Source organism: Neovison vison, chromosome 2 (assembly GCF_020171115.1).
Source record: "Neovison vison isolate M4711 chromosome 2, ASM_NN_V1, whole genome shotgun sequence".
In the NCBI taxonomy this organism is placed as follows: Eukaryota; Metazoa; Chordata; class Mammalia; order Carnivora; family Mustelidae; genus Neogale; species Neogale vison.
The window spans coordinates 72835318-72859638 of record NC_058092.1 but is presented as its reverse complement, the minus strand read 5'-3'; the positions used below and the strand labels follow the sequence as shown (position 1 = coordinate 72859638).

General features: G+C 34.9%; 1 protein-coding gene across 5 annotated transcripts in view; it reads left to right on the top strand.

Annotated features, from left to right (window-relative positions):
- Nucleotides 1-24321, top strand: part of COL24A1 (collagen type XXIV alpha 1 chain) — a 395660-nt gene that overhangs the window by 94879 nt on the left and 276460 nt on the right. For all 5 annotated transcript variants that reach the window (XR_006383188.1, XM_044238615.1, XM_044238616.1 and 2 more), the window contains 6 exons: nt 742-786; nt 14640-14693; nt 16745-16789; nt 23658-23711; nt 23788-23832; nt 24070-24123. Coding sequence is in view for 4 of the 5 variants with exons in the window: in XM_044238615.1 (XP_044094550.1) it covers nt 742-786; nt 14640-14693; nt 16745-16789; nt 23658-23711; nt 23788-23832; nt 24070-24123 (297 nt within the window). In the remaining variant the exon portion in view is untranslated. The remainder of the gene's footprint in view (nt 1-741; nt 787-14639; nt 14694-16744; nt 16790-23657; nt 23712-23787; nt 23833-24069; nt 24124-24321) is intronic.

The following is a 24321-nucleotide window of genomic DNA, read 5'->3' as shown; positions in this document are numbered from 1 at the left end:
CCCAGTGAGATAGGTACTATTATTATCATTCTCACTACAGATGGAAAAAGATGAGGCATACAGAGAGAAAGACGTGTCTAAGACTATATACATATAATAAGAGCAGAGCCAGGATTTGAACACAGATGTTCAGCTCCAAAGCTTGAGTGTTTAAATATTATGCCCCACTGCTTCCTGTAGGACCAGAAATCTATAGGTTAGGTGGGATCTAGACACATTATGATCTTGAGCACAGTGATACCATCTCTCCGCCTTGCCTTGCCGAATGTTGGCTTGACAAAGGCAGGTTTCCCATACCGTTGCAGAATTGCCAGTGTGAGGGCTAAACATGCTTTCATTTATGCCCAGCCAGAGAGACAGGGAGACAGATTAGGTGATTGTCACCCTTAGATTTTGGAAAAGTAAGATCTTCCTGTTTATCTGGTTGTGTCAACTTTGTTTGTATGCCTACCTCTGGACAAATAACTATCACCAGAGAATGTCAGGATCCCATTTGGAAGTACAGATAGGATGCATTCCAGAAAAAAATCAGTGTTGCTGATTTTATGAAGAAAAGGAGATACTTTAGTTAAATTAATATATTGAAGCTTTTCTGAATGTCATATTAGTTTAAAGAACAATTCATTTTTCTCTTCATCATACTTCATTGATTGATGTTTGAAAAGGAAAAAAAGGTCTATAACATCTAACTCATTCATTTATTCAACAAATGTTGATTTTTTTTACTTTTATATATTCTAGGGTGTTCCTGGGCTCCGGGGAAAGAGGGGTCTTAAGGGAAGACAGGTAATTCAACTTTGTTTTCTGAGGTTCAGTTCAGAGAAATATAATCTAATTATGTGCATATTTCTCACCTATACAAATATAACTGTAGTTGTCCTTATTGTCCACAACTATCTCATTCAACAGAATTTAATTTTTGCTACCTTGTCTTTCAGTTAATACCTGAAATTTTGAAGGAAATTTTAGATTAAAAAATAATGAAATTTAATGTTCCTAACCCATTTAATAGACCAGTAGAAAGGACCTTTATCCCTATGACAAAGAACTAAAATGTCACAGAAAATACATAAACAGTTTAAAACACTAATGACAGCACTATTCACCCTCCTGTTTTACCCGTTTTCAAAATTCCTGCTTCAGGTATTAGCTCAGAGATTAGTTCCCTACAGCTTCTTCTATTTTCAGGTTTAAGAAGATGAAGGGAAGTGAATTTTGCCAGATAAAATAATAATTTCAGAGATGAGAGGAAATTTTGACATCATCCAATACCTCCATCATTCAACAAATGAGAAAACTGTGGTTCAGGGAAGCATCCTCATGACCTCCTCACATTACCCTAGCCACCTCCTTGTCACTTGTGATGTTTTGACAGCGATCCACAGGTCTTTATTAGGATAACGCTTTTTGTGCTCACACGGTTTTTTAGTCTATGAGGAAGGAAATTGAGTTTTTCATATCAGCTTTTCTAAAATTTTGGTGTATCTAAGTAAAACCTTGATGATAATTATAAAAGGTTACAAACCTCACCAGAATATTCATATCCTTTTAAAGCATTTCATTCTTGTGCTTTGCAGGATTTCTTGAAGGTAGATTAGAATAGGTATGAATGTCACCGTTATATAGGTGGGGGGAGAATGAGGCTCGGTGATGTTTAGAGACTTGCTCAGAATCCCATAGAAAATAGTGGTAAAATCAAGAATTGATCTCGGCTCTTCTGAGTATAAATTCAGGAGTCTTTTTTAACTCTCTCAGTATTTGTGCTCTCTGCTACTCACACAGCTTACAAGAGCATGATTAATATTTTCATGATGTTTGGCCAAAATATGATAAAATTATTTCTAAGTTTCACTTTAAAAATTTCAGTTTACTGGGGCACCTGGGTGGCTCAGTGGGTTAAAGCCTCTGCCTTCAACTCAGGTCATGGTCCTAGGATCCTGGGATTCAGCCCCGCATCGGGCTCTCTGCTCAGCAGGGACCCTGCCTCCTCTCTCTCTGCCTCTCTGCCTACTTGTGACCTCTGTCTGTTAAATAAAAATAAATAAAATCTAAAAAAAAAAAGAAATTTCAGTTTACTAATATAAACTTACCAAACTGTCAAGAAATTAAAAATAAGCCAACCGTTTTGTTTTCTTACATTTATATTCAACTTTAAAGCTAATCTTCTAGCATTTCTAGCCACAGAAACTGCCACCATCACCATCTGCATTTTTAATTCTTAAGCACTCTGATAAATATTTTGTATGCCAGCTCGTTTAATTACACTCTCTTATACTGTAAAATGTTATGCTATTTCCTTTTGTTTAAGCCCTCATACACACACCCCAACAAAAATGCCTCTCTTATTACCATATACAAATATCTAATCTAAATATGCAGAAGTGGGTTGTCTCAAAATTGACAGTAGGCGAAATTTATCTTCTTTATTTTTATATTCTCCGTTCTTCGTCTTTTTTCCCCCAAGTCCTCCTCCTTTCAAAGTAGGACGTCAGTAAAAGAATGAATAAAGTTACTTATGGTATTATATAAATTATTTCTAATGCTTCAACTATTGTGTTACCCATTAGTAATTATATTTTAAGCGTAGTTTAAGACAAAATAAGTAATCTGCAATGGTGGAATCTTAGGCATTGTTGAAAAAATAGAGTGTTTTCTCAAAGCTCCTGTGATAGATCACTTATATAGCTACACAGCTATCACTTATGTAGCCATATTAATGTGGCTGTTTTTATATAGATATTAACTTTGTCTTGGAAATGTATAGGTAATTTCCAGTTTCCTGCTCCATCATGAACTCCAGTTATCCATGGAAATTTATAGATAACATCTGGTTTTTTACCCCCCAGAGAATTATAAAATTATCCAACAGATGCTATTGAATTCAAAAGAGGAGTTCAAGAAAACTGTTAAAAATAATGAATGAATGATGACTGGGTTGATTACACCGTTCTTTACATTACAAAATTTGTAAAGTTTTATTGCTTTAAAAACATACGCCCTTCTCACGGATTTAGATCCTTAGGAAAATTATATTTGAAAAACATATGTATCTCATTTTCCTAAATAGTGTTTATAGAAGAAAATCTGTCTGGTTACTGTACTATGTCATGTATGCTATATGTACTTTTGTTTTTAACCACAAAATGATTTGGCATGTTTATATGGAAATCACAGTACTTAAAGTTAGATACGGTTACAGCCACAAGTCAATAAGCCAACACTGACCTCAGACACTGTTCTTAGAATAGTATCTTATGTATAAATGCTCCTCTGTGTCCTGTTAATTATAAGTAAAATCATCTTCTAATAGCTTTGACATTAAGGGCAAAAGTGCTAGCATGGGATTTTATATATTATGGGACACTTGTATTTCAATTTAGATAATTAAAATTCCATGAGAAGAATGATTACTATTTACCGTTTTAATAACAGTAAAAGGAAAATATCTTTGATGAGGTACACACTCTCTGATGTAGAAAATATTAGGTGTGTGGAATACAAATTTGACCATTTTGGGGGGCATCTTATTCAATTATGTTTAGTATTTTTTTAATGTATGACGTAGATATTCAAATACAGAGCCAGAACTAAGGCATGCCAGTCTACCATGAAGAGGAAGGAAACCAAAAATCTGAAAGAATATAACAGAAACCAAAGAAATACTGAAATCTAAAAGTACTTGTATCTAAGAAACTTTTGGCTCTGCATACGTCAAAGACAGTTACTTCCAATTTTCAGCTGACTTTGAAGTCATTCAGAAGTGTGGGTTCATGCTTTATTAGGCTGCTGCTTTGTAGATCCCATGTTATTTCATTTACTATCATTAGTATGAAAGTCATCAGATGTACTTTCTTATAATCATCTCTCCCCTTTAATTAATATGATTATTCTTTCTGTATGATAAATTAGCTCATTTCCTCAAATTTCAGGTAGCTAGAAGTATGCAGTCTTGAGAACATAGACTATGATTTAGTTTGAAGTAGTTCTTATAATGTAATTTATAGAAAACTAGTAATTCTTTTTAGGTAACTCCTTAAGTTTTATGTAATACTTTACATGTTTTTTTGGGGTTTTTTTTTTTTTTTGGTCAAGTCTCTGAAATTAAGGACAGAAGGTGGTAAAGTACTTTACTTTCTGTATTATGTATGATATGAAACATTTTAACAGTCAAAATAGACATAGAAAAACCTCAAAAATCCAAGTTCAAGCCTTTCTAAATATTAATCATGATGAGCCTCTTTGCACTATTGAGTTTGTTTTTAACCTGTGTACTAAAGCTGTGTTTGATATGAAGTTTACCAAAATATTAACATATACATCTCTTCCTTATGTATAGATATCATATACTATGTCCATATAGTACAGAAAGATAGAGGAGTAGTAAAAATCCTGTCCAAAATTGTTCAGTGAGTTAATAACATTACTAAGCTTAGGCTCTGAAAATTGTTGCTATCAATCATACATTCCTACTGCTGGCCAAATCATCACTTATTTTTGTGAATAAACACTAAGCATGGAATTAAGTTGTTGTGAACCAACTTCCTTAGTGATTTTTGTATTTTTTTAAATAAAATGATAGACTTACAAGAAAGGGATATCTTCTCTTAAATAGTATAAGTATTGTATGAACTCTTTTGAAAATGGAAACATTTCAGAATAGCATATTATTTTGGTTGTTTAAGAGTTATTTAATATTTAGCCTCATACTGCTATTTTTTTTTTAAGATTTTATTTATTTGACAGAGAGAGAAATCACAAGTAGGCAGAGAGGCAGGCTGGGGCAAGGGAGGGGGGAAGCAGGCTCCCTGCAGAGTGGAGAGCCCGACGTGGAGCTCGATCCCAGGACCCTGGGATCATGACCTGAGCTGAAGGCAGAGGCTTTAACCCACTGAGCCACCTAGGCACCCCCATACATCTATTTTTAAATGAAATGTTTTGTTAAAATTATTTCATTTTAAATCTTACTTCCTAGGAAACTTTTCCCCAAAATAAAATATTGTATTTATTCAGTGTTTATTGATTGATTTGATATTTATAACACAATGTGTTTTTATTTTTTCAAACCAGAAAAGTAGGAAAATTGGTTTTGTTGGAAACTTGGTGTATTTTAGGATCAGAGTATATAAAAGTAGTTATATTAACAAATTTTTATGTTCTTTGGCCTTATGTTGTTGATATTTGAGAAGTTTTTTTCTTCTCTGAACTATGAGCTATTTTATTTCAAGATATAAGATAAGGTATTTACTAATAATCATTATAATTATTTTTAAAGACCTCATGTAATAAGTTATATATTAGTCAATACTTGTGTACTTGTGCTTTTGGGTATTGAGATATAGTTCTTACCTCTTTCTTTCCTCCCCTCTTTCCCTCCCTACATATTACAATTGGATCAAATTCCTTACTGTCAGTTAATATGAGAGGGTAGCCATGAGGGTCTAAGTGCTATTCATTCATGCTTTTTGCTGTCTCTGGATATAGTTTGAATTTATCTCAAGTTCTTTCTGAGGAACTGATAAAAACAAGGTTGTAGACAATCTTTATTGTCCAGGACTCTTTTAAATACCATAGAACTACCATTCTATTTTATAGACTTTACTGTCTTTATTTGAAAAACCTCTTGGAGCATAACTGATGAGCCAGAGTCTTTAAAAGCATATGTCATCCACTGCTTTATAATAGAAAAGAGGAATGCTATTAAAAAAAGGAGAGAGAGAGAAGGCAGGAAGAGGTTTCATATATATTTGTTAACATCAGATTTGATATGTATTACCTAATTGTGAGCAGCTTTTTTTTTTTTTTAATGCAAAGATTTCAAACTTTATTCTGGAGTGCCACAGTCAGGAAGTTCTATAGTTGCTTAAAGAAAAAAAGCATTTTAGATGGTTCCCGGATTGATTTAATCAGTATTCCCTTGGTTGTACTCAGTTGGGTATGCAAATTGGTATGACTCTACAGATCTAAAATATTTATGCCAGAACTGACTTGTCGGGATTAAAGATAAACATGAAATGGGAGCTGGAATTTACTCTCAACAACGCCTAGAAAACCGTTGTCAAAATAGAGAGTTTTTGAAGGAGTTTTTCAGACCTGATGGGAGTAGATTATAAATAATCAATTCATATTACATTAAAGTTTGACAAAGAAGTATACTCTGTTTTCTTCTGATGCAAATAAAAATATCATAGCCTTGGAATGTAGACAAAATAACACCCTTAAGGCACCTGGACTTCAGAGATGTTTACTTTTCTAACTATAGAAAGCAGTGTCTCCTCTTTTTTTCTCATACATCTTTCTGTTAGAAGAGTCTATTTAAAGTAAACTGTATTTTGGCTTCTAACTCCAGTGTTAGAATTTCAGAATATAAAATCCTTCTGTTAGCCATCTGTTATTAGTTTCTATCCTTAGCCCAAGACAGTCTTAAATACATGTTACACAATAGTGTCTCAGATACACACTTTTTATCGAGAATTTAGAGAGTGTTTTCTTTGTTGGGGTCATAGTTAATTTGATTATAGAGAAAGTACTACTGTTGCTAGAGCATTCTGAAAAAAATGTTATTAATTTTTAAGTATTCTGTTTCGTTTAGAAAAAAATGTATTTTCTGATTTTTACTTACTGATTTTAGTCTGTAGTGACTATATTTTGCTTACCCACATCTTGACATGGAAGAGGCCAGGACTTTGAATTTAAACCTCCTTCCAGGTTGGGATAGATAGAGAAGAGAGATACCCAATGAACTACAGCTGATAATTCGGGGGAAGTCTTGGCAGAGAATGATTTCATAGAGATATAACACTAACAGGTGGAAATTCAAGCAGGCAGTTACTTTCAGGGCAGAAAACACAAGAGAAAATTCAGAGACTTGTAGGTTATCAAAGTCAGGAATGTGAGTGCAAATATGGCCATAAGACTTGGCTTGAGTTCAGGACTGTGTTCCCTGTGTGGGAAAATGGCAAGAATAAGGTTGGAGCCCTTATGACCAAGGGATAGAACATGTATACCAAAACTGTTTTGTGGATAGAAGAATAAGGCAGATTGCAATTCCCATAATGCAGTATAAAATGGTAACCAGTCTTCAAGAACAAAGCAAGAATTTGTTTATTGTTGTTGTCTTTTTTCTTTTTTTTTAAATTTTTAATTTTTTATAAACATATATTTTTATCCCTAGGGGTACAGGTCTGTGAATCGCCAGGTTTACACACTTCACAGCACTCACCAAAGCACATACCCTCCCCAATGTCCATAACCCCACCCCCCTTCTCCCAACTCCCCTCCCCCCAGCAACCCTCAGTTTGTTTTGTGAGATTAAGAATCACTTATGGTTTGTCTCCCTCACAATCCCATCTTGTTTCATTTATTTTTTAAAGATCTTATTTATTTATTTGGCTGACAAAGATCAAAAGTAGGCAGAGAGAAAGGAAGGGAAGCAGGCTCCCTGCTGAGCAGAGAGCCCGATGTGGGATGTGGGGCTTGATCCCAAGACTCTGGGATCATGACCTGAACCGAAGGCAGAGGCTTTAACCCACTGAGCCACCCAGGCGCCCCCAAAGCAGGAATTTGAATCTGAGAACTGAGGCCCAGTTTGTAACTAGGTAAACAGTCAGCCTGACTTGATGCTAAGTCTCTAAGAATTGGGCTAGAAGTCCTTAAATTCCTAAGTTTAAAATTAGTTTCAACCAATAGGAAAAAAGTTGACCCTTGAAGTATGGATCAAATTGCCCTACCTGTGAGGAAAAGAAAGGGGAAGAGACTAATGAATGTTCACAGAGTACTTGACATTCTAGCCTTTTCCTATAATAATTGTACTTTATTTTTGAAGGATTTAAAAATATCACAATTTCGTGGTAATATGTATTCATGTGTAAAAGGTGTAGAAGCAACTACCAGGTTTTATTACAGTGTTTCTAACCCTAGACAAGTTAGTCTGATCTTCTCTTTTCATTACTTAGTCTTAGAAAAAGTTGAAATCCTGTATTTGTTGATAATGCTTATTTAGTATATATATCTTTTATGATAATTCTTATTTGTCCCTACTTTAGATTGAATATGTTGTTTCAGCATTGTTCTCTGAAAAGAGCAAAATATGTTCATGGTTAACTGTGGCCTTTAACAGAAAAATTTTGCATTGTTTTTATTTTTTAAAATTCCATAAATGTAGTCATTAGTATTTTATGGTTATTTTGGTCCTCATACTTTCCTAATTATTTTATATGCAGTATTTTTCTAATTTCTTTGTAGAACTAGGAAAGTAATCATTTTACTAGACTCTCTACGTAGTAAGTTTTCCAATGTTTCAAGATATTTAGATGTAACTACCAAGTTTAGTATCTGTCCTCTAAAATATTAATACCATGCATATATTCAGGCATACCAAGTCTAGAATAGTTCTTAGTGTTTGATAATTATCATGTTTGAGTAACAGTACCATTGTTAGACTCAAGCAAAAGAGAAACTTGATCTGGACACTATACTTTTGAGGACCCTGTATATCACAAAAGTAAATGCATTAAAAATAAAACAAAACAAAACAGATGAGTGCCCCTGTTACTCAAGATCCAGCAGTAAGCATTGATATAATATGACCTGTAATGCTAGACAACCACTCTTATTGCTATGTATTATCTATTGCTATATAACAAGAAACTCTAAGTTAGTGGCTTAAAACAACAAGTAGATACTGTTTTTTCAGAGTTCTTGTGAGTTGGGAATTTGGGGATGCTTTATTTGGGTGGGTCTAGCATGGCATTACCCATGCGGTTACAGTGAAGATTTTGGTCAGGACTACTATCATCTGAAGGCTTGACTGGGGTTGGAGGATCTGCTTTTAAGGGAGCTCACTTGCCGGCTAGCCAGTTTGGTGCTAGTTTCTGGAAGACCTCATTTCTTCTCCATAGGGGCTTCTTTATGTGGCAGTTAGAATGTCTTCAGGACTAGAATGAAGTGGTGCATGAGAAGAAGGTAGAGGTGTCGTGCCTTTATGATCTAACCTCTGAAGTCCCACTGTACTTCGATATTCTGTTGGTCACATAGACCAGCCATGACTGAAAATGGGAGGGGACTACACAAAAGCATTAATGCTGGGAAGAGAGAATCATGGGGAGTCTACCTTTGAGGCTGACTATCACAATTTAATGTCTTCAGGCCTCAGAGAAATTCTCCATATCTGTGGCCTTTAATCTAATGTCTGAATGCCATGAAGCTTTGTAGGTTGTACAACTGCCAAAATTAGAGACAGAAATTGTTTAAGATGGTGGTGAGGATTTGGGCAGGAAGTAGAAGCACTTAGGTAAGATCAAAGATTAATTAATTAACTTATCTAATTCTTCTTTCAGTATGAATGCAATAGAATCCTGTATAAAGAAGTACTGCTTCCTGATAATGCATATTTCTGTTCTCTTTCTTCTCTTTGTGTTACGATTTATGGTTTCAGAGTTAATAGAATTAGTGTAGTCTTTGTAATAGCTGCACCTAGAGACTGAAATATTTTGCATTATTAAGCAATTTATGTTACTCCTAAATTTGCATTTTATAACTATAAACCCAAAATTCATGAAGCATGAATTTTGCATTAGCAATTAAATGAATATGAAATGCTAAAATGATGAAACTTTTAAAATGTAGATATTGGAAAAAAATTACAAAAAAAAAAAAAAGAAAAAGAAAAAAAAATAAATAAAGCAGACCAGGATTATATAAAAAAAAATGTAGATATTAGATTAAATTTTTAAAATCTAAAGTAAATATAACATTTTAATTAAACTAATATTGATAGTAATTATAAGTTGCCACAGAAAATAAAAAGCCATAGAAAGTCTTCAGAGAGGTGATCTATTTAAATTTTAAAAATCTAGAAATAATGCAAGTAGTTTTTTATTAAACATTACCACTTGGTAAAATTTGCAAATAGGACTTTACACAATCTCTATCAAAGATTTAATCACCAATTTTATTAGTTTTCTATCACTGCATAACAAATACCACAAAATTAGTGGCTTACAACAGTACTCACTTATTTTCTCAGTTCTCCTGGGTTGGGAATCCAGGTACTACTTTACAGGGTCTTCTTCTCAGGGTCTCAAGGCTGCAGTCAAAGTAAGTGTCAGGTGGCTGCACGATCTTCTGGAGCTTGGCTTGGAAAGAGTTCACTTCTAGCTTCATTCGGGTTGTACAAAGACATCATTTCTACAAGGGTATAGAACTGAACACCCTGGGCTTTTCGCTGGCTCTTGGCTATAGACACCTTAGGCCCTATGGATTGTCCACAGTTCCTAGAGATCACACAATTCCCTGTCATATGGGAGATGAAGTCTTATATAGTATGACATAATCATATCAGGGACATCCCATCACCCGTGCTATATTCTGTTTTTTAGAATAAGCAAATCATAGTCCCACTCATACTCACGGCTGGGTAGCACACAAAAGCAAGAATAGCAGGAGGTCACCTTAAAGTCTGCCCACTATACTTATCCAACGGTAGAAATGAACAAGAACCTTATTCATGACTTGAAGAGATTGAATGAAATCCCTGAATGTCATATTCTTCATAAGATAAAATTTATGACCCATCAAAGCAATTAAAATGTAAGAGAGAATTATGCACAACATAGAAGAAACAGTGCAACTCTGCCTTGTCCATTAGTAGACAGTTACTACATTGATGCAGTTGGCAAATGGGGCAAAAAAGGCAAAAAACTCAAGCTTCCTTATGGATGATAATCCTGGAAAGTGGTTATTAAATCCTTGGCAGTGAAAAGGTATTCCTAGGAAAGTGCAATTTGATTTAAATTAATGGTTATAATTTTCCACTAGGTAAATGTGAGAGAAAATTTGGTATTTTTTTTTAATAACAAATTCGTTCAAGTGGAGAAAGAAACTGTAGAAGCTATCTTTTGTATACTAAGTTCAAAGGCAAAGTGTTTTATCACTGTTGTTCAATGTTTCAAAACCAATCTTTTAAGATCAGTTTGTGACAATGGAGATTGGTGGCTGTGAACCTTATGAACCTTTAGGCTTCTAATTAAAGGAATACAGAAACTCTCCTGCATTAAAAAAAATTTATGTATGTAATTACTAGAAATTAAATAACAGTTGATAAATAGCAAACACATGACATATTCAAAAACATAAAACATTGGCATGATGTTTTTTTAAAAGAAATATATGTTCAGTAAATAGCCATATATAATGTTTTGTTTTGTTTTTGGTGGCATGAACTGTGCTATGTTTCATTAAACAGGAAAGTATGTCTAGATTTAGGAGGATTTATATTAGAAATTGATGACAGGGGTGTCTGGGTGGCTCATTGGGTTGGAGGGGTTGGAGCCGCTGCCTTCGCCTCAGGTCATGATCCCAGGGTCCTGAGATCAAGCCCCGCATCGGGCTCTTTGCTCAGTGGGGAGCCTAGCCTGCTTTCTCCTCTCTCTCTCTCCCTGCTTCTCTGCCTACTTGTGATCTCTGTCAAATAAATAAAATCTTAAAAAAAAAAAGTTTAAAAAAAAAAGAAATTGATGACACAGTAGTCAACATATAGAAAGGATAAAAAATAATAAAACAAATGATCTGTCTAGACTAGAGAATTGAATGTAATGAAATGTTTAATGGGTAGTAAAGTGAGAGGAGAAATAATACATAAAAAATTTAAAAGTAGATATTACTCAGTTTAACTAAATTGTTTCAGGGGCAAAGTCAAGTTGAACAGCTAATATTTATTATAATGTTGAACTACCAGAAGAATAGGACATTGAAATTAATAAGTATTTTATTATTTATTATGCTAGTTCAGGTTTTGTCCTAAGTGAAGCATTCATCAGAGTTCTCTCCTCTTTCCCTTCCTAGGGGGGAAAAAAATCCTAGTTTTTATGGAAAGCTGAACTGGAGAGCAGCTCCTCCTACTGGTTGAGGATGGGGCCACTCAGTCCCAAACAGCACATCTTCTAGGCCATCCTGAGTGAGTCCCCAAGGATGTTTGTAGTAGTCCCTCTCTGCTCCTTATTCAGACTGATTGTGTCTTCATTTTCTAAGAAAAACTGTCGAGATCTAATTCACATATCATAAAATTCACCCTTTAAAAATGTATAATTTAGTGTATATTTTATTATATTGACAGAGTTGTGTAGCTGTCACACGAATTTTAGAACATTTTCTTCACCCAGAAAAAAAGTCCTGTACCCATTAGCACTCTCTGCCCCATTCTCCTTGCAGCACCAGCCCTAGGCAGCCACTAGTCTGTTTTCTGTCTCTGGATTTCCCTGTTCTGGACATTTCACGTTAATGGAATCATGCAATATGTACCCCCATCTTTATTATTTCACTGAACTTTCTGAAAAACCAATTTATGATCTATCTAAAAAATCAATCATCTCCTATGTTTCAGGTCTCTTAGCGAATTTTTCCTCCACTTGTTCCATTACCTGTACATCATAAATACTTTGAAATACCCTTATTAGCTCATACCAAACAATATGATGTATTGCAGATATGTGAGCTTGTTGACAACAGAATTAGACTTCCAAGGACAATGAAAGCAAAACGCCTGCCTGAACTTCAGCTGACTCTGAAGGGGGTATGGCTACAATATGTTTGGCTACACAGATGGTTTTTGCATTATCCTCTGATTACAGAATAAGAAAAACTGCTTCTAGTATGAGTTAACTATGCCTTAGAACATCATACTTTTTTTTTCCATTGCTAAACTATCTTTCAAAGGCTTGTACTAGTGAACTGGTGATTTTTGGTGATCTATTAGATATGTATTTAATAACTGGTTTGCCTAAATAGATAATAAGACTCTAATAATATACTTTTATTTGTTAGCTTCACAAAAATTTTTAAAAAGAATATTATTAAAATGTTGTTAATAATAAATCTTATAAACCATTTTGCAAAGTAGCTTTTTAAAAGTGTGATTTAAAGTTGATAAATATAGTGGCAAATATTCAGAGAAGAATTTTAGTGTATAAAGTAATAGTTACTGAGGAATTGAGTTGTTTTACAGAAGAATATATAATAAGAAAGTGTGTTACTTACTATCCTTCATAGTTTATGGTGTGGAATCTTCAGAAGATTTTCACTGAAAATCTTGATTTTCAGTGGCATTGCACGTTATGGTTGCAGGATTTATGTACATTATGGCTTTCCCCAATAACATAGTACTTAAATGATGTTTGTTACATGTTTATCTTATCTTGAAATGATTAGCTAAACTATTCAATGTAGAAGAGGAGAAAGAACAATGATTCTGCATTCAGACTTCCTCCATTCAAATCTCAGTCCCTCTCGTTTGTGGCTAGTGAGTGAAAGTGACTTAAGCTCTCTGTGCTTCAGCTTTCTCAACTGCAAAGTGGGGATATTAATATTCATTGATTCAACTTGTTATGAAGATAAAATAAAGTAGTATGTATATAATAAAGTGTTTAAAGCCATTAGCACATGGTAAGTACATGCTTAAATAGTACTGGCCATTTCATTCTTTGTGATGTGGGTCTAAAAATGGCAAGAAATCATGGAGATAACTAATGGATTGGTCAGGCAGAAATCTTTGTTATGTTTTCTCTCATTCAGTGGTTCTTTATATAGTGCCAAACAAATGTATATCTTCTTCATCTTCGCTTTCTGTATATATCATATGGCATGTAAAATAATTTTTGTAAAACATAGAAATATAGTACTGAACAAAATCAATGAAGTATTACACAAAACAAATACAAGTTTTTGCTGTATCATAATTTAGAGATTAGGAAATAAATATTTCTTATTAGTAAACTCCTTATCAGAGAACACAGCAAAAATGAATTTTTTAAATTATGTTCAGTTAGCCAGCATATAGTAATCACTAGTTTTTGATGTATTGTTCAACATTCATTAGTTGCACCCAGTGTCCATCACAACACGTGCCCACCCCAATACCCATCACTCGGTTACCCCATCCCCACACCTCCCTTCCTTCTGTAACCCTTAGTGTGTTTCCCAGAGTCCAGAGTCTCATGGTTTGTCTCCCTCTCTGATTTCTTCCCATTCAGTTTTCCCTTCCTTCCCCTGTGGTCCTCTACACTATTCCTTATATTCCACATATCAGTGAAACTATATGATAATTGTCTTTCTCTGCTTGACTTATTTCACTTAGCATAATCCCCTCCAGCTCCATCCATGTATATGCAAATGGTGGGTATTCATCCTTTCTGATGGCTGGGTAATATTCCATTGTATATATGTAACACATCACTAGCCATCAGGGAAATACAAATCAAAACCATGAGATACCACTGTAACACCAGTTAGAATGCAAAAATAAACAAGACAGGAAAGAACAAGTGTTGGTGAGGATGTGGAGAAAGGGGAAGGCTCTTACACGGATGGTGGGAATGCAAGCTGGTACAGCCACTCTGGAAAACAGTATAGAGGTTCCTGAAGACATTAAAAATAGAGCTACCCTATGACCCTGCAACTGCACTACTGGGTATTTACTCCAAAGATACAGGTATAGTGAAAAGAAGGGACACATGCACCCCAATGTTCATAGCAGCGATGTCCACAATAGCCAAACTGTGGAAAGAGCTGAGATGCCCTTCAGCAGATGAATGGACAAAAATGAATTCTTGGTTTTAACAGCATTTCTTCATTTTTCCCTGGGCCAGGGTTTTCCAGGTGACTTTGGAGACAGAGGCCCTGCTGGCCCTGATGGCAGTCCTGTGAGTATATTGTTATGGTCCAGCCTTGTGATCTGACATCACTCAGACGCCACAGCACCTGCACTTGCCATCCTCGTGACATTCAAATAAGTGCTGTTGGCCAGACAGTTTTAATACCTCTGTGTACATTCCTATTTGTAAAGACAAAAATGTTATGAATATATTCTGTCTTGGGAGAGAATCATTAAAACGAATCATTGTGACCATGTTAAATGCACCTGCTTAAGTAAAATATTAGAAGTACATGATCATGATACTGACTTGTATATTTTTGGGGTGAGCCTTTCATGTACATGAAGGTACTACCAAGCCTCATATTGTGCTTGCAGTGATTGCCCTTTTTGTCTCAAGCCTGTCATTGATCTACCTGGCTTTTGGGTATTGATTTCTAGAGAAATCTTTCCTTTAGGATTATTCAGCTATTATTTGCAGTTTAGAAAGTTTCTATTCTATAATTAGTTTAATTACATTATCAAAGAATGATGATAGATTGTTGGTTTTTTTGACATTAGGTAGCAAAATCTTCAATTTTTTTTTTCTCTCAAAGAGCATCTATCAAATACCTTCAATCTATTCCATGCACACATTCTTTTAATAAGATTTTAAGGTGAACTAGAGTTAATCACTAAATCCTTTTAGCCTAAATTAGGAATAGTTCTTATATTTAGATACAGGTGAATTACTAGCATTTATACTTAAAGTGTTTGAAAATCATTTATTTTTTATTTAGTTTTCTAAATTATGACTTTATCAGTTATTCAGTTAATTTAGCCAAAGTTTTATTTGTTGTAAGTCTTGGCATATGAGAATAGAACTGATTCCAAATAAATTGTTAAAAACCTGAATGATGTTTTAAATAGAATGTTTACCATAGTTTTCTTGCCTTTGATTCTGGGAGCTTTCCATTTCAAGGATAAGAAATCATTATTTATTTTTTCTTTTAATACCATTTATGTACTTTTGTAACTACTGTGAAGCCATCTTATTTAAATTTTTGTCAGTTAAATATACACGAAGTTTGTTAGGGTTGGGCTTCTACCATATTTAAGATATTTCTTTTTGAAATCTGCTCTTTATTTAAATGTAAGGATTCTTGAAGAGCATTTTCAGGCTTTAATATCTTTAAAATATAAGGATAAACTGGATATTTTAGTTTATTGGCTTATAATTCTCTCTGTATTTTACTGTACCTTATTTTCAAAACAACTTCAGATACAAAAAAGGGGGGTACTTTTCACTTTCTAACACTGCCTTGGACTAAATTAGAAATTATCATAAAGACTATTATGATGGGTTCACAAGACCACAAATCAACTGGAAAAATTAATATTGATAATTTAAAATCTCATTTATTATATACATAATTAATGGTGTTGATAATTTATTATATTTGTGAGAAATTTTTCAAAACCTTTTATACATTATGACAGTTTTCATTGTGATCTTATAAAAGAACAAATGTTATTATTCCTTTTTTTTTTTTTAAGTAGGCTTCATGCCCACTGTGGAGCCCATCGTGGGGCTTGAACTCAAGACCCTGAGATCAAGACCTGAGCTGAGACCAAAAGTTGGATACTTTAACTGACTGAGCCACTCAGGCACCCCCAAATGTCATTATTTCTATTCTTTAAATAAAAAAACTGAAGTTTAAAGAATTTAAATATTATACATCAAGAGTGGGTAGTGTTTTAAACCATCTGAAAATGCTCTTCTAGCTCTATATGCTGACAACTTACCTTTTTACATAATACATAGGTTGGTTATGTCTATAATGCTGACTACTTACAGGATTTACATCCTTTATTAGATACATAAAAGACACAGAACAGTCTATATCCTAGGTGAGGTGGTAGTCCTGGCATCCAAAAGCATGGGGCCAAGGGCATTTTGGGAGAACTTATACTACCACCAGAGATTTATGCTTCTTAGGAATATGCATGGGGGTAAAATTTGACTTTTTTTTTTTCTAGAAATGTTTGTCTGTGTCTTTAGAAAATGCCCATAGTAGTTTGCAATTGTATTTAATCACCCTTGCACTTTCTTTTACATAGGGACTTGTTGGTAGCATTGGTCCTCCGGGATTTCCTGGGCTTAGAGTGAGTATCAAGTATTATCATTCTTGTAAAATATTGTGTTTATATTTGTTAGCCGCATTTTTTTTAACGATTTTATTTATTTATTTGACAGAGACAGATCACAAGTAGGCAGAGAGGCAGGCAGAGAGAGAGAGGAAGGAAAGCAGGCTCCCTGCTGAGCAGAGAGCCCGATGCGGGGCTCGATCCCAGGACCCTGAGACCATGACCTGAGCCGAAAGCAGAGGCTTAACCCACTGAGCCATCCAGGCACCCCCCCATTTTAAAATCTTTAGAAAAATGAGATGTTTTAGTGTCATTTTCGGATATCAGACTTGCTCAAATGTATTTTCCCACCAGATATACAAATTAGATCAGGAATACTAATCAAAAATTAAACTTTATGGTAATCTAAAATGACAAGTTTCTACAGATTTATTTATGTCTCTTTCATTAATAGATACCTAAGACTGTTTTTATTCAAAAATGTGACATAGAACAGCCACTTCTCTCCTTTGAATTTTCTTTTATAGCATCAGGCCTGGATAGATACAGATAGGTCTGAATACCATACCATACCATATTATAGCACATGGTAACTGTAGATTTTATTTCTGAATGAAATTGAATAAATAGTTGGGAAACATCCTGAACAATCAGTAGTAGTTGCACTTCATTAATGCTGCTAAACACATTTTAAAGATTTTTTAAAAATTTATTTGAAATAGAGTGTGTATAAGCAGCGGGGAAGGGCAGAAAGAGAGGAAGAAGGGAGTAGCAGACTCCCCACTGAGCAGGGAGCCCAACAACCTGAGCTGAAGGCAGAATGCCAAGGTCACTGAGGTATCCAGGTGTCCTGATGCTAAACATTTTAATACCTAATTTATTATATTAAAAATATAAGTGACTGTATTATTTGCTCACTGAATCATTTTTATTCAGTGAATTTAACTCTGAGTTTCACTGGAGTTTTGGTGTAGGCAAAGTACAATTTAGTAAAGCAATTCTGTGGAGACCAAAATAATGTACTCCAGTTACATAGTTACCTGATAAATTTTAGATTGTTCATTGAAGCAAACAGACTGCTACTTCTGCCATATCTCCATAAATATATTTCTCTCAGTCAAGCTTATGGTTCATGACAGGGATGTAAGTTGCAGATATTTTCTATAAATTTAGAACCATGTGCTTTAGCAGCAGAACTAAAGGCAAGATTCATACTTTTATGAAATGTAAGGAGCCTAATGAAAGTAGAATCTTAAAAGGAAACTATGTCTATCTGTATAAAAATAGGTAAGTGACCATGGGCAGAGGTAAGATTTTCCTTAAAAATCAATTCAGAGCTTGCTTCTAACATATGAAATAGGTAATTAAGACTCCAGGGTTTTATGTCATAAATTACAGCCACAAGTATTTGTAGCTTGAACTTGAACACAGGTCTTTTGAGTCTAATTTAATGTTTTTCCCCCACCTTAACTGTCCCAAAGCAGAAGGTGACAACTTGACGAACAGAATACATCAGGAGTTCAATTACTGGAACTATGGTTAAAATCAGTATAACAAGTTTTAACTTGCCATTCGGGGCTGGCAAGAGTATAGAATTAAGAGTCAGAGCACCTGAGTGAGTCTTACACATTTAACTTTTCTTTTACATGATAATAGTAGTATACTAACAATAAAATGAGCAATAACAAATCACTTAAAAAAAGATTTACTTATTTTTTAGGGAGAGAGAGAGAGAGAGCATGGGGAAGGGACAGAGGAAGAGAAGCTCAAGCAGACTCCCTGCCGAGTCTGTGGTGCTTGATCTCAGAACGCTAAGGTCATGACCTGACCCCAAAATAAGAGTCGGATGCTTAACCAACTGAGCCACACAGACACCCCAATAACAGCTCACTTTTATTTAACATTTTCCATGTGCTAGTCAGTGCTAGGTCATTTAATTCTCAGAACAAGCCAAGACCATTCACTTTATGAGTATTAGGCCCAAATTTGAAGCAGGCGATCGAACCAGAGCCCATAATTCTACCTGTGTGCTATACCACCTCCTTAAAACTCGTATTACCTTATAATGGGTGCCATTTAACTCACAAGATTTCTTTAGGCTTCACAAGAAGCTCTGTGTGAAGGTGGAAGCCAAAGGACCAATTTTTTTTTTTTTTTTGCTCAGAACTTAGAGTAGGATTAAACTGTAGGTGGTAGTCCATGGTTTTACCAGTGGGGAGGAAAGGAAGCTGGAGAAGGGAGTTCAGTCTTTATGTATTCTTCATTTCACTATCATTATCATTATTTCAACTTCATTATCGGTTGGTTAACTCAGCAGCTTCTGCCGATATGCTCTAGTTTAAGACCAAAAATACTTAGCATGTCTAGACTGTTCTGGTTTTCATGGGCATCTTGAGACATATTTTGTGCACTAGCAAACTATTTGTTCTCAGATGCCATGCAACCTTCCTACCAAAAGGCCTTTGTACTTTCACTTGTTTGTCTACCTGAAATACTTTACCTGTTTTTCTCTGTCTAATAGTTAACCCTTACTCATTTTCTACTCCAGGACTTTGCGCAGTTCCAACACATAATAGTGCTGGTAAAAATAAGTGGGTTTTTGTTGTTGTTGTTTGTTGTCCTTTCTCTTTCTCAATGTACCCTTTGGTTGCTGGGAAGAGATTCTAAAAAGAGAAAAGAAAATGCCAAATGATACTAACAGTCATCTTTGTAATCCTCATCTCTACATTGATATAGATAGTACTTTATACTTTCCAAAGTACTTTTACACTCGTATCTCATTTGTTCCTCAAGTCGATAGAACAACCTCCATTTTACATTTACTAAATTTTTAAATCAAAACAGTGTGAGCACCTACTGTGTATCAAATGCTGAACTAGAGCTAGGCCTAAAAATACAAATAAGATTTCTGTTTTGGGCAACATTATAATCCAGGGCATAGAAGGAAAAATCAGCATATCATATGATGTGATCACTGTTCTCATGGACTAAAAACCACTGAGCAAGGAGCAATTTGTCATCCTGAGAGAGGAGGCTTCATAAAAGAGAGGTGTTTTAACCATATCTTGAAGATTATACATGAATGGAGTGGAGGAGTCAGGAAAAGGACTCTTGAGGCAGAAGAATGCCTCTCTAAATGCACAGAAGAGGTAAAAAAAAAAAAAAAAAAAGTGCGGTTTGGGCAATGGAAAGAGGAGTAGTGGGGCTGTAGCCTAGGAAGTGGGGGGGATGGAAGGGGAAGATTTGAAGATAACTGGGAGAGGTTTCTATAGACCTTTATATTTCATAGTCAACACTTTGTCTGCTTGCCCAATTTATCAGCAAGCACACATCTGCTTGTTCCCTTATAGGAATCATAGTTTCTGAGAAGAGATGACACAGCTTCCTCTAAATAATTTTTTCCTTGCAGCCGATTGTCATTTGCTTTCTTAATTAGTGATGGTGATTATCACCTGTGAGGGTGAGCCCCAAGTCTTCTCCACAGTGTGCTCCCTCATGAGCTCTAATTGGCTAGCAGCTGCTCATTTTATATGAAGAACCTATTCTTGGGTCTCTGTTTCTTTAACTCACTTTGACTCGAAAGTTCTTTATTATTTCTGGATGTGTGGAAGGCTTTTCTGCCTTTGGTGCTGTATCCCAGACACCCTCAGCTAAGCTGCCATGCATGGAAGTATTTCTCCTGTCTGCTCTGTCTTCTCATGGAAGAGGAGTATGGTAAGCAGAGAGTGCTGAAGGCCTTCAGGTTATCCTTGTGGAACTAAAAACTGCTCTTAGCCTATTGCGGGTTGCTGTGAGAAAGCTATAGTTTTTCAGGACCAGTATTTTCCACATCATCTGTAACATACCACAAAATGTTTGCTATTTCTTGGACCTTTCTATACCTGTATTATTTTACTTTTTAGTTCCCTATAATATTAAATCTTTTTTATCTTTATTATAATTTTTTATATCTTTAATATTTCTCAACACTTACTATTTTGTGATAATTTTTTTAGAGTCACTAAAAAGTAAAACAGTAGATTGTGCATACAAAGTACATTCATTCATCTGAAAATATTAGTCTATGCACAGTGATATGTTTACTGAAATACAGTTAATGTTATTGTCCATAGAAAAAAACCAACAGGATGACAAAGTAATGTTTGTTTATTTGTTCATAAGATTTCCCCCATACTTCATAGATTATTGCTGCAGAATTTCCAAACAGAAACTTTTTTGTATTTTTTAAAACTCTCATTATTTTTAAAGCCAGGAACTTTGAATAAACTAGCTACTGTAATTATAAGAACAGTTATTTCCTACTGACAGAATTTGTCAGTGACATATGACTATTGTATATCTGTCTATTAAGTTGGAAAGTATTACTCTTTCCCTTTCTCATATATTTCAGGATTAAACATGTTGGAAATAATTTATCTCCATTATATTTCACAGACTTTAGGACTCATGCAAAAGATGTCATATTTTCCATTCTGAAATTTGTGTAATATGAATGCAGTCTGTTAGCAATGCTCTGTTACGTTGGGAGATAGAGCTCTTGAAATCACTGTTAAAAAATTGTTTTTTACTAAAGTATAATTAACATATGGTGTTATATTACTTACAAGTGTACAGTATAACCATTCAATAACTCTGTACATTAATCAGCGTTCATTACAGTAAGTGCACTCTTAATTCTGTTTTTCTATTTCAGCCATCTCACTTTAGCAACCACCAGTTCTCTGTTTTTTGTTTGTCTTTTTGTTGTTCATTTATTTTGTTTTTTAAATTGCACATATGAGTGAAATCATACGGTTTGTCTTTCTCTGATTATTTTACTTAACATTTTCACCTCTAGGTCCATCCATGTTGTTACAAGTGGCAAGCTATCAGTCTTTTTTATGGCTGAGTAATATTCCTCTGTGTGTGTGTGTGTGTGTGTGTGTGTGTGTACACCACATCTTCATCCATTTGTCTATGGGTGGACGTTCAAGTTGCTTCCATATCTTGGCTGTTGTAAGAAATAACTGCAATAAACACAGGATCCATATATCTTTTTGAATTAGTGTTTTTCTTTTCTTTGGGTAAATGCCAGTAGTGGAATTACTGGGTCATATGGCAATTCTACTTTTAATTTTCTGAAGAATGTCCATTTTGGTTTCCACAGTGCTTGCACCAATTTGCATTTCCACCAAGGTGGAACAAGGGTTCCTTTTTCTCCATATCCCCACCAGCACTTGTTATTTCTTGTCTTTTTGGGTTTGGCTATTCTGACAGGTCCATCAGTGTTCATTCCATACTTTATTTCAAAACTGTTATGTGCAAATTATGTTGGGTCTGGGAAGTAAAAAATCAATAAACATGCTTCAACTTTCACAGAATGTGCAGACTAGGAACACAAGGAGAAAAGTATGATACAGTATACTCACTAGTGCAGCAGAAAGCCATTTCAGTATTGGTAACTATATCTTCAAAGGCTTGGAGCATGTAATAAAGAGAGACCATGTTCAGAAAATGGAAAACCGTCCATTATGGCCAGACTGTGGGATTTGGACAAGGTAGAAATAAAGGAGAAGTAGCGACAAATGGAATTAGACAAGACGGGAAGGGTTGGTGCAAACCTAGTAGTGAGGGCCTGGGATGCTTTCCTAAAGAAATTTGGTAAAAGGGGCAACATTTCTAGCATTGCCACAAATACACATTTAGAATTTCCTTAATGTTTGAAAACCATAAAAGGGAGGTTTAAGGCAACTTGTTCTGTGAAGATGAAGGATAATACAGAAGCTAGGCACAGAGAGGTAGCAAAAGAAGGAAGGAAAATGAATGTGTCAGCGACACAAAAATTGTAAGTGATCCCCAAGCCATTTTTTTTTCCAGATTTTACTTTGAAATACCCTTATTGTGGCTCTTGGCCTTTGTCTTCCTTTTTTTTTTTTTTTAAAGAATTTATTTATTTATTTGACAGACAGAGATCACAAGTAGGCAGAGAGGCAGGCAGAGAGAGAGGAGGAAGCAGGTTCCCCACTGAGCAGAGAGCCCAATGCGGGGCTCGATTCCAGGACCCTAGGATTAGGACCTGAACGGAAGGCAGAGGCTTTAACCCACCAAGCCACCCAGGTGCCCCTGTCCTTTGTCTTTTAAGATGATATATTTGAGGAGTTTTTTTTAAATCCCTTGCTTACAGGAGATGATAGTTTGTTATATTTTTGAGGAATCTTGGGTTGGAGCTTTAAACTGAGAACCTCAATGTTGGTGACTGTGTCTTTTTCATCTTTATTTCCTCCACACAACCCCAGTGTCTGTGTCCGTGTTATGTTCAACAAATGTTAAATGATGAATGAATGACAGAAGCCCAGAAGAGTAGAGTCTTTTGTTCAGCACTCAGTTTTATCCCTGAAATTATGGTAAACTTTATCGTTCTGCAAATTTCAAATCATGAAATAAAATCACTGAACTGCCTGGAACATAGTAAGTGCCCAATGAATAATTCCTGAATAAATAGATGGAGTTAAAATAGAAGATGATCAAATGAAGTATTTATTAACTACCTCCTGGGAATGTGGCACTAAAATATTTCCCTGCTCTTCAAGATATTATCTAGTTAGAGAAGTATTTCAAGATGAATGTCAAGGAGAGTTAAGCATTAGACAGACTAGAGGAAGGGGAGGATCCTTGTGTACTACATGGGTATGAATAGGCTTCAGGGAGCAGGATGACCTCGCTAAAGTTTCAAACACTGGTATGATTTCTAAATGTGGAGAGAAAAAGAAGTTGTGGAAGAACAAGGCGCATGTGGGAGCTGAGTGAGATGAACTGTTCTGGGTTAGTTAATTAATAAATTTTATCATATTCTCTTTCTAATCCTAGTGGATGCTTAATGACGCCTTTCTGTCTAATTGCTTTTCAGGGCAGTATTGGCCCTATTGGACCAGTTGGACCTTCTGGAAATCCTGGCCCAATGGTACGTTTCTATTTGCATAATGGATATTTTTCTTTAATTTCTCTATGATGTCACAAAATATCACTCTTTTTTTTAGGGTCTTTCCGGGAATAAGGGCCTACCTGGAATCAAAGGTGATAAGGTGATTTAAATATTTGCATTATCATAGAGATAATTTCTTATCACATTTTTTCTTGTTAGTCAATACTTATAAAATATCTTGTTTTTATATATGGGATCTAATCTGTATTGTCAGTTATACAATTTTTATCAGAAGTAGGAAAAATAGAAATTATTCTTCTATAATAAATATTTACTTTCTTATAATATTGCCATGTTTGTGTTGCTTAAGTGTCTTTGTATTAAATGTGCCCTCTAGGGTGAACAAGGCATTACAGGGGAGCCAGGAGAATTAGGGTATCCTGGAGACAAGGTAACTTTCTTTTTTTACCATTAAGTTTATATAAATATGAAAAAGTATAAATTCTTAAAAATAAAAAAAAGGAGTAATGATTATTTTAACTATGTACTTAGTTAGGATGCGGTATCAATATGGTTTTACACATTTTGTTCAAAATGGTTTTCTCAGTTTTTGGATTCACTCCATGAATTTTTTAAGCAGTTTGTATAC